This window comes from Perca fluviatilis, chromosome 7 (genome assembly GCF_010015445.1).
Source record: "Perca fluviatilis chromosome 7, GENO_Pfluv_1.0, whole genome shotgun sequence".
Classification (NCBI taxonomy): Eukaryota; Metazoa; Chordata; class Actinopteri; order Perciformes; family Percidae; genus Perca; species Perca fluviatilis.
In genome coordinates this window covers 1,547,249-1,558,607 of record NC_053118.1, presented here as the reverse complement: position 1 = coordinate 1,558,607, position 11,359 = coordinate 1,547,249, and the positions used below count along the sequence as shown (strand labels likewise).

The following is an 11,359-nucleotide window of genomic DNA, read 5'->3' as shown; positions in this document are numbered from 1 at the left end:
TCGAAAGGTAAAACATCTACCTACATACGGTCACCTCTGAAGCTCCAAAATTAGTCTTCACCAGCAACCTCGTGGTGATGACAAGACTTAGATTTACATTTGGATGTTTTACACAAAACAAAAGAGATATAAAGTGTACTTAGCGTTAGCGGTACTGGTGGGCAGTTGTTTCTTTACCTTTGGGCAGAGCCAGACTAGCTGTTTCCAGTCTTGGTGCCAAGCTAAGCTAACCGCCTCCTGGCTCCATCTTCAACAAACGTCAGACTGGAATCGAGCTTCTCATCTAACTCTCAGCAAGAGAGCGCATAAGCATACTCCCCAAAATATTATTCCTTTAACATATACATAGGTTGAGCAGCTTTAATCATATTGTGCAGTTAGCAAACACTGGTTACAGGTCTCTGAGGTTAGAATGATGTATAGACTTGTTGCTTTATTTGCAAATGATTGCAATGATTCGCTGTGTGAGTCCTCAGCCAGCAACTCTCCATCTCTGTCTTGCCAGAGGTGCTAATGACTTTTCATGACATCTATGGTTGGATGTGTAGCTACCAAAACTGGTATCTAGTATTTCAGGACAAAACACTATTTTGACATTTTTTTCTCTTTCAAAATCTTTGAGATTCGAATTCCTGCACGGGAACGTGTTGCATGTGTTGCTTCTCGTTACAGTATAAAGTAATAGGACAGCACACTCAAGGCCAGCCTCTGTTCAGCACCCATACTTTGCTGTCACAATAGAAGAAGTGATTTAGGATCACTGGTCAGGTCACATTAACGTGATTTGTTTTTCTACAGATAGAGCTGGGATTCTTCAACTTCACTGTTTGCAACAATAAGCTTTATATCCTACAGTAAAATCTCTAAATCAAGTGTAAAGTTGGGCTTTGTGTTGTTGTTTTCTTAATTAAATGTATTCATTGATTATTAAACTTTTCAAACGATTAAGGAAAAAGTATATAGTTCTGTAGTTCATCGTCATTCAGCACAAAGGCTGCATTTCTATCAAAAAGAACCAAATTCTTTGGGCAACTTGGTTCCAAGTAATGCCCTTATTTGTTTTTATGTGTGGCCTTGAGAGGGGTGTGTCAGCTTCTCCACGGCCAGGCAACTTTAGAGGCTCTTCTGCCAAAGGACTTTTTTCACAAAAGACATTTTGACTTTATCACTATGGGAAAAACACAGGTGTAATAATAAAAAGACATGAGCAGAGAGGTAGAGCTGAAGAAACAATTTTACAAAAGCTCTATTATTTCCCCCCAGATGTTTAGCATCTCTTTGCAATCCTACATACAATGTGCAGATGAACTTTCTTTTTTGTAATTTAGTCCTTAAAGTGGAAAAAACATATGCATGTGTTGTCAGAATAATTTCAACCAATCAAGTATTGCGAATTTTCATTTCAAAAACCTTCTTGAGACAAGTGGATCTCTGTTGAAAACTAGTTTATTAGATAAGATTGTTTCACATGTAAGACAATATGATTTTAGGACTCAATTTAAATTTTTGAAACGACTTGAGAGTAAAAGATATTGTCTGCATCTGCTGTATGTGCTGTAATTGTCTGTCCAGTGAAGTAACGCTACATATTGGAGGATAGGGGGCAGTGGAAGCATAGCTGCTTAACCAGTGTCCCCAGCATGGTAATTGTGTTGAGCAATTGCACTGGGAGTTGAGAGAGTGGAGTGCCCGCTGTTCCAGACTTTGATGTGGAAATATGGGTAAAGTGGAGAAGAAAGAAAACATAGATTTGGGTCAGCCCTGGCCTGGAGAAGCGGAGCTGTCACACAGGAACAACGCTGTTTGTTGGCTGCATCTATCTAGGAGGCAGGATGCATGCCGGCATCAGGCGTGCACAATACTGGGGAGATGTACTGTGTGCATAGCCTCCAGCCCGTCTCCCATACTTTTCACATTTTATTTGCAGCACATGGATGCATTTTAAGCCACGTTGCTATCTGGAATGCTGTGTCCGATGCATACATTTCTGTCTTTGCACTTTCTTCCATGACCTTATCACTTTTAGAAAATTAGCATCTTAGCATATTTTCTGCCTCTGTTTCTAATGCTTTGATAAAAAAATGTAACGCTACAATCATGACGCCTTCTTGTAATACTCCCCTGTTGCTGTTTGATACATAGGACTTCTATTATAGTGTCACATCCTTGCTGAATTTAATAAGTTGTCCAGACCTTTCTCATCACCATATCACAGATGAAATCCATATACTTTCAGCTTTTACTAATTATGTCTCTGCTGTGTTGCCATCACAATAAAAAAGGGTGCTTATGCATTGAAGGGACACACACACACACACACACACACACACACACGGACACACACACACACACAAACACACACACACAGATGCCCAGTCAGAGCAAACAAGAGTAGAGACAGAGTGACTCATCAGCAGATGGCTGAGTGTGTCACATCTCCGCCACCAGGAGCCCTTATGCTTTTACCACCTGAAACAGACCCAAGTGACTCGGCCACCCGGGCTACACTGCAAGGACCAGGTAAAACACGGCACATAACCCAGCCCCCATCCCATCCCCACCAAGGCCGGATCTTTTCCCTCTTCTTTTCTTTGCTACTTCTGCATCACCAGCCTCCTGTCTCTGTCTTGCTGACAGCTTCCCCATCCTTTTCCTCTCCGTCCTGTCCATCTCAATCTTGTCCTCTGTCATTCAATCTACTGAACCTCCACACACACACACACACACACACACACACACACACACACACACACACACACACACACACACACACACACACACACACACTTTCTCTTCCTCCTACCAGCCCTCAGGTCTTGGCTCAGCCATCAGTAACAGGCTTAAATCGGCTTGGCCAACTCACACCTCCCTCTCCTCCTCCTCCTGACCCTCCATCCATGCTTGTCAGGGTTATATTGGGTAAATAAATTAGCACAGTGCCCCACTCTGCTAATGAGGACATGGTCACATGACCGGCCTTTTCCTGTGCAAACTTAAGCAGTTTGAGGGATCGATACCATTATCTCCTCAGCACAAGCGTCAATGGAACCCGTTCTGAGACCTGCTGGGTACGTACCAACTCTTTTCACTGGATTCTCTTTTTTCCTCGGAAGCGATTTCTTTCCAAATGGTGCTTAAAATGTAGCTTAATTTTAAATTGACGTTTGTTTTGAAGGACGAGAATGCATAATGAGAGAAAGCTACAAGCATAATGAAATATTTTCTGTGCAAATGGAGATTACTGTTGAAGGGAACTAGTAGTGTGAGCTATTTGTTGTATTGGGGCTCTTTAACAAGTAAATCAAAGGAGAAGTAATGGAGAGGCTTGTTCTGCTGAGAGATTCTCCCAGAGCTTGAGCTTTGAACAGTTTGATAACAAATTCCTTAAGCTAACTATGGTGAATACTTGATTTTTCTATAATATTCTGTCTATTCTGTCTTCAAACAAGGCACAAACCCTTTCTGATAGTGGTTTAGGAACCAGTTTCAATCAGTCCTGTTTAGGGATTGGGGAGAAAAGGGTTTTGTTTCTAAATGAAAAGGCATAGTCAACAACACTGGCGTTTCCTCCCAGGAAAGCAGGAGAGATTTGAAAGGCTTAGTGGGATTGTGGAGGAAACAATTAGTTTGTCAGAGATGGGTTGGAATGCATTCATCAAACTGGTAATTTTTCAGCAGTGGCTATAGCATCTTAATAGGCCGTTTGAAAATCTCCTTCCTTTCCCTAGCCTTTCTGAAGTGGAGCGAGCTGTGCGTCACTTTACACACCAGACACGTCATCCATTTGCAAGACCATCTCTCACCTATTGTATGATCACAGACAATCAGGGCTGTGTGGCCTAATCATCGTAAAGCTTCAGCAACAGAGAGCAGTAATGGACATATTGAAATAAAGACCTTTTCAAGACCCGGTTGTAAAATTGAGAAACGGATGATAGCTGCCACCTGAGATGCATATATGTAGCTAAGTGTAAATGGAAGTATCTTAAATCTCAAACGGATTGTATCCTGATTCGAAACGCTTGAAATGAGTGGGGCCTTAGTGAGTGATTTTAAATTTTTGCCACAAAAGTAGTGACTGGATTATTTGTATTTGCTGCCTTTTTACATTAGGAATGCGTCAATACTTAAGATGTCAATATGCTTTAAACAGTGCAGGTTTTGACCGTCAGCAAATTTAAAAGGCAACACAATTGTAAACCAAGCCAATGCAAAGAATTCACAAGTGCCACAAAGACGCATCCCCACCACTTGAAAATGGTTCAGCTGGAGCGAAAGATTTGCGCTTATCCCTGCCTTTATGAATGTACTTCATAAATACACAGAGACGAGATGAAAACCCCACTTTAAGCAGCCATGGACCAGGTGTGCAGAGGTGTGACAGGGTTTGAACTTCCATCTCAAGCTCTCTTTTGTCACACAACTACTTCAATCACTTACCATGTGTACAACGAAGGGCAGCACCATGTATGCTTTTTAGAAGAGACTATCTGAAAAGTAGGTGCCTTTACACACGTTTGTAACGTACAGCTCGTGTTCAGACTACAAAACGTGCAAAAGACCCCAAATTCATGGAGAATGATTGGAGAAGCAGTGGAAGTACAGCCAGTTAGTGTCTTTGAACCGCTTTTTGTCATGCCTTCTAGTGTGGCCTTTTGGAACAGATATAACAACTCCGATTCATCAGACATGTTGTACGACCTAGTTCATTTAAAGCATATGCTAAACACTTTAACACCACTTCAAATAAACCTGTAAGGAAGCTACAACTTGAGTTAAGCAAATCCTTTTTATTGCCGCCTGATTGGATCTGGGTCTTATGGCACTTACCCCCTGCCAGTACCAGCTTTGCTCAACTCGACTCCAGTGAGTGATTCCATTGCAGATTTAGTACCGCCTCATGCGTGAGGCGGGCGTGGCTGGTCGTCATAGCGACGCCACAGGAAACTGCCATGACCTAACGCGACACACACACACACACAGAACATGGAAGGTGTGTTGTTTTTGATTCTCGGCATGTGGCTGTTTGCCAGAAGGCACAGTTAGTTTCTAAAGAAGCTGGAGGCAGCAAAAAAAACACCGCTGGCTAAACTATTTAAAAATGGCGGGTTTGTTCAGGACACCCCCGTCTGTCTCTAGCAATGATGGTGACGATTCTCTCCAACCAATCAGGAGCCTGCAGGTTTTCACGTCACCTTTTGGTATCACCTCAGCTCAACATACAAAAAAATGTACCTGTTGTCAGGTACCAGGGACTTTTTTTCATAATGGAAAACCAAAAAAGGCGAGTAGAGTCGAGGCGACTCGAGCAGGTACCATGTGATGGAAAAACGCCATTAATGTTTTGGTCAGGACCTGGTCCCCTGGTGGTGCGTTAAGTAGGTCTATGTCCACACATTGACACAGATCCCTTGATTGACACAGGCCTTGGCAGAGCAAGTGAAATGAACACTCTAGGACATGTTTCTAATCTTCACCACTGTACCTTTAATCCACTTTGATCAGAAAAAGTGGATTTGGTCTTACAGTGTAAGCAGGAGCCTGGTGGCCCAGATAGTGAGAAGAAAGTTTGGGGAGGACAGGAAGAGGAGAAGGCATATGGACACGTCTTGTAAAATCATACAGTGATGTGCTAATGTGAATTAGGACTGCACTCCTTGCTGTCCTTGCACTTGCTGCCTGAGTAGTTACACTAGTTACACATATTTTCTAGTCCGATAGACCTAGACATGTGACGCCATCCCGTGGATAGCAACATGAAAACCACATAATCTGACAGTTTTAGAAGATTTAGCATTTACATGGTGTGCACATGAATGTCAAATCAAATCTGTGTCACAAAGGCAAAAACATCAGAATTCAGGATGCTTTCCAACAGGAGGGTGAACATGAGATGTGAGAGGAGCCTACAACCTCTCAACTCACTGACAAGTAACACTCCTGTGGCTTAATAATATAATTCAAAGCTTAGGCGTCCTTAATTCTGTATGTTATCATAAACGATGCCTGGGACTACCACAGTAAATCTGTTCACATGGACATGACCTTCAACATGACATATGCCTCTGTGTATTTGAACACACAAACGCACACACACACACACACATGCAGAGCCCGCATTAGTTCTGGGCCACGTTCAGCCCCGACAAAACGTAGCAACGCGTTATTTTAAACTAAAATGTGTGTGCGTAGAACACCTTGTTGTGTGTGCGCAAGCGCTGTGCCTTTTAATTACCATAAGTTCAGACTGATCTCATCAAGTGGCATATGTATGACACGCCAAGTTCTATGCCGTTTTTGTGTGTTATCAAAGACGCATAATCGCTTTTTAGCATGTTTATCAACGCCGTTTGGCCGGCGTTGACCTACATTACGTGTGAATTTTCGCCCTAGCGAGTAGTATGAAAGGACGTAAGTCCGCGGAGGGAGGTTGGTTGGGTAAAACACAGGACTTTCACCCAGGACAGCCGGGATTGCCCCCCGCATGTGGCGTTTGTCAACCGTTTTTTATTTGTATTCTTTTTTTTTTTTTTTTTAAGCCTTCCCCAATGTTCTTTTCCCAAACCCAACTGTTTGTTTTCCCAAGCGTGTGACGTTGGTCACCGTCGTGTTTTTGTTGTTTTTATGTGTTACTAAAGCCTTTCGTCCTTGACCGAACAGCACCATGTGTTCCCAATGAGGAGAGCCAATGATGAGAACGGGGCTTTAGCTGAACGGATGGGAGATACCTTACTGTGGGCACATGTGCTATGTATGTGTATGTGCTATACAGCACAGTATTTGTTTACAGGGCTTTGTGCATAGTTGCTGGCTGGGTTTGTTGCATGTTTTATTTAACAGAGAGGTTGTTCAAAATGCTGAATTATGCAGAAACTGTGTTCTGTATGTTGATCATCAGACATGAATTAATAAGGACCGAGGTGTGTGTGTGTGTGTGTGTGTGTGTGTAAGGGGTCACACCTTGAAACACAGCTGCATTATTTCCATTGACATATATATAATGGACCAATAGACCCCGTTGCTCTGGACGGAGACCAGTGAAGGCTATTAGAAGCACTTTTCCAGTGATCTCTTGCTTTACTGCGCAGCCTCCAACTGACAGCGACAACGTAAATGTGACGTAAGCAACCTGTCTGAAAGTGTGAAGTCTTCTGGTAGCTGTGCCAAGAGAAATCTCAATCATTCCCAATCTTACAGAGACGGAGAGCGTAGGTATATGTAAGGAGATAACATAAGCACAGGCTAATTATTGCTAACTAACATAAGTACGGTAATTCCTCTACTGTGCGACAGTAAGTCTTGTGGTTATGACACAATTGTTAGCCTATTTTTACAAAAACGTCTGCTACGGAGCCATAACGTGAGCTAAAAGGTAATGGAGCCTTTTATACATTGTCGTGTTTCTTTAGAACTAAACAATGGACAAATAGAGTCTTTAAACATTTCTGATGTTAAGTTATTCGCTGTCAAAGTGGCGCCAAAATGTGTGCTAGTCAGTGGAATGCTAACGGGAGGTGATCTCTTTGTAGCGTCAAAATGGCGCCATAGGAGGTTCAAGTTCTGAAGCGAAGCTTACCCCCTTGATTATTTCCTGTCGGTGGTGATTAACATTGAACCCTAGAGCAACAACATGCTCTTAAGACCTGTCTAAAAACATTAAACTCTGACAAATATCCAGCTGTTATGTAAGCTAAAAAATTTAATTTTAAGCATTAAATGTAAAGTAATGAACACCCTTCTTGCAAATGTGCCTTATGTAGTTTTAGTTAGATTTGCTTTTTTACAACACTTTTTTTTTTTGTGTAAACTTAGTCATTTTTTCACACCTGTATGTTGTTTGCTGTGTATTTTGTTTGTTTTTAAGATCTTTTTTTTTTTTTATGTTATGATGGCACCAGCCCGTTCTCTACACAGACAGGAATGTAGTCATGTTAATTAAGTTAATTAAGTTAATTAATTTCATGTTTAACTTATAAAGCTTTATGCCTACCATATACTAGAAGACTTTGAACAGACTTTGAAAAGAATAAAGTCTGACACCATCTCACATCTAAAGACAATCATGTCACAAGACTGTCATAATATGTAAAGACTGGGGATCTTGCAGGGACACATATTGCAAGACTACCTAGATACATTTAAAAAAATGTAACCATGCTAGCTAGCTACCGCTAGCGTTAGCTGGTAACTTAAGTGAAAGTTGGCCTATTATCTGTTCTGCGTACATGCAGATGAATGTCTCCAGTACCCGGAGGTCCACGTTTCTCCGCCGGTAAAACTCCCGTTGGGTGACGCGCTTCAGAAGGGTTGAAAATCGGCAACTTTTCCCTCTTTAGCGTTTACGTTAGCGTGTCGCCATAGCAACCATAAACAGTAATATTGAGAACATCAAACACGTTTGATTTTTGTCAGAACGTCGAGACGGGAAATAGACTGACTTGGACTGAGTTTTTTGACCACCTTACACCAAACGATTGAGACGACGGGAGCGCGCCCTAACTAGCAAGACTCTCAGGATTTCATTCCCATATTGGAAATTAGTGGAATTGCCTGCAGAGTTGTTTGGTGTAAGGTGTTGAGTTTAAAAAAGTTAAAACAGTGCTGATCTTTATCAATGTACTTTTATGTTTTGATGTATTCACGATGTACGCTGCAGCTGAGTTAGGCAGGAAAATTGCATCCCAATAAACACCCTGCCCTCTTCAGCTTATTGTGTTAATTAGATCATGTCTGTCACTTAGCATACAGGAGGAAGCTCTTTGTTCACACGGCAGGAAGAACTTTAGGAACACTTAATATGACACGGTCATGAACACATGACACATGCACCCTAACCCTAACCCTAACTCTATCCCTACCATAACTTGTCATGACAAAAACCAAATGACACTTACTAAAAGAGGCGTTATTAAGCGACTTTGAGTCCATGAAAAGCGCTATATAAATTCAATTTATTATTATTATTATTATTATTATGTCATAAACGTTTATGACTTGTTTATAATGTTTATGACACGTTCATGACAGTGTCATGTCACTCTTATGTAGATACCTTCAAGTAAAGTGTAACCAAAACTGTTGTTGTCTCTGTCTGGGGGCCATCTGTTGATTAGATTAAGACCAAAAGACTGATTAGAAAAGAATTTACTTCCACATGTTAGGATCCAGGGCTTGACATTAACTTTTTGAGGCACTTGTCCTTCGGACAAGTACATTTACGTTTCACTTGTCCATGAACAAAAGTCACTTGTCCGGGTAAAGATTCATCATTTTATAAAAAAAAATTGTGTTTTGCTAATGCAGAATTTGAAGAAACCATTGAAAGCATCCAAACCCTATCAGCATTAATACAATTCAGTTTAAACAGTAGAAACAAATGTGTCCCAACAATAGATTTCCCCTTCAACAAGAAAAAAGGATCTCCAGACTCATAATACAAAGTAATATGTTGCACGCCGGTGTGCAGAAGTTAATATATTGAGATTCTAAGTGAATATTTTAAAGTTTCTCATTACTTTCAGATTCCTAGTCAATATTCTAAGTTACTATGTCAATATATTGAGATATTTTGAGATATTGAGTCAATATATTGAGATTGTAAGTCAATATTTTGAATGTTCTCATTGCTTTGAGATTCTTAGTCAATATTCTGAGTTACTAAGTCAATATATTGAGATACTGAACCAATATGTTGAGTTACTAAGTCAATATATTACGATACTAAGCCAATATATTGAGATTAAGTCAATATTTTATAGTTTCTCATTACTTTGATATTCTTTGTTTATATTCTGAGATACTGAGTCAATATATTGAGATACTAATTCAATATTTTGACCAGAGGTAGTGGTGACTTGAACTTATATTATATCTAAAAATAATTTTGTAGACATAACAATGGATTTTGCCACTAAATGTTGGTGTCAAGCGTTTTTTTTTCTTTCTACAATTTCACTTACCAAGGGATCCTTTAAAAGGTGTAGCTACTTTACAGTTGATTATTACCTGATATTTAATCCGCTACAAACAAGTAGCGGAGCAGCTAGTAACGTTAACCGAGGCAGAGAGCCAGCGCGGCAAGAGTCAAATTAACTTCATGCTTCATCCGCACAAAGCACACTTCTATCACCACGAGTGACAGCTTTATTCGTTCGTTTTCCTGTGAACGATGTGGGGACGGGGTAACGTTAAAGCGTAGTTAGCATGCTAACGTTAGCTAACTAACACCGGCTGCCTGGCTTGTTGGTTCCGCGGTGCTTTCATGCTGTATCGCTTACAGAGAAGGAGCTGAACAGTGGGCTGGGTCTAACGTCCGCGGTCCGCTCTCCCGCTGCTGCTGGGTCTAACGTTAGTTAATGTATTTGTTTCAAATCGGTAAAGTAAAATCTGTAACATAAACGGAATGAGTGACACATAATAACGTATATAATGCTTCATCCACACAAAGCACATTGCTATCGCCACGAGTGACTTCTGTTTTCAGCTTGTTTTCTGTGAACAATGTGGCGAGGAGGTAACGCGGGTGGAGTTAGCAAGCTAACACCGGCTAGCTCGCCGCGGTTTTCATGCTGCTTCGCTTTTGGAGAATGGCGCTGAACAGCGGGCTGGGTCTAACGTTAGCGGCCCGCCGACCCGCTGCCCGGGATTGTGGGGTAAAATATGTATTTGTTTCAATTCTGTAACATTGACGAAATGAGTGGCACATAACGTGAACTAACATGGCATTTTGTTTTGTTTGAGTTTTAACTTGTCCAGTGGGGCAAGTAAATTTCTCTTCCACTTGTCCTACAAAAAATCCACTTGTCCCGGACAAGCGGACAAGCCTTAATGTCGAGCCCTGGATCTTGTTTGTGACCAGAAGTGATTTGGAAATAACGCCTTCTTTTGTGCGACGACGGACCAATGGAAAACGTTTTCATCCAAGGAACCGCCCACGACTTCAAGGGAATATATTGGTGAAACTGAGAAATGTTTGGGACTGTAAAATGTAGAACCACGAGGGGAATACATCTTGCAGTCTTTTTGTTAATCTTCATTGGACAAAGCCTCTCCTTTCTCAAATTCAAGAAAAAGCAACAATGGTCGGCATAAGTTGTCAAATGGTGTAGTCCTTATTTTCCAGCGTCACTGCTGACAGAACACTGTCTTAGCCATAGACTGTTAGCTTAGCTTGTAAGCTACAGTTACCAGCACAGGATTGTTTACATTGTTGCTCTGTGCCCTGCCAGCTCAGCTGTCAATCAAACACTTATAGTGAGTGGGCCCGCCCACTCAGTGGCTCGCAGGCTACGGAGCACTTCTGATATTTCTCAAACTACTTATAGTTTTTCTTTTTTTTTCTTTCAGTAATAACAAATAA

At 41.2% G+C, this 11,359-nt stretch overlaps 1 protein-coding gene across 2 annotated transcripts in view; it reads left to right on the top strand.

Annotated features, from left to right (window-relative positions):
• oxr1a (oxidation resistance 1a) overlaps positions 1–11,359 on the top strand; it is a 274,368-nt gene that overhangs the window by 92,032 nt on the left and 170,977 nt on the right. Inside the window, exon 1 of one of the 2 annotated variants that reach the window (XM_039805879.1) lies at positions 3,002–3,068. The exons of the other annotated variant lie outside the window; for it this stretch is intronic. Coding sequence (XP_039661813.1) covers positions 3,043–3,068 — 26 coding nt within the window. The 5' untranslated portion in view covers positions 3,002–3,042. Of the gene's footprint in view, positions 1–3,001; positions 3,069–11,359 lie in introns of those variants that run through there. 2 annotated transcript variants of the gene reach the window in all.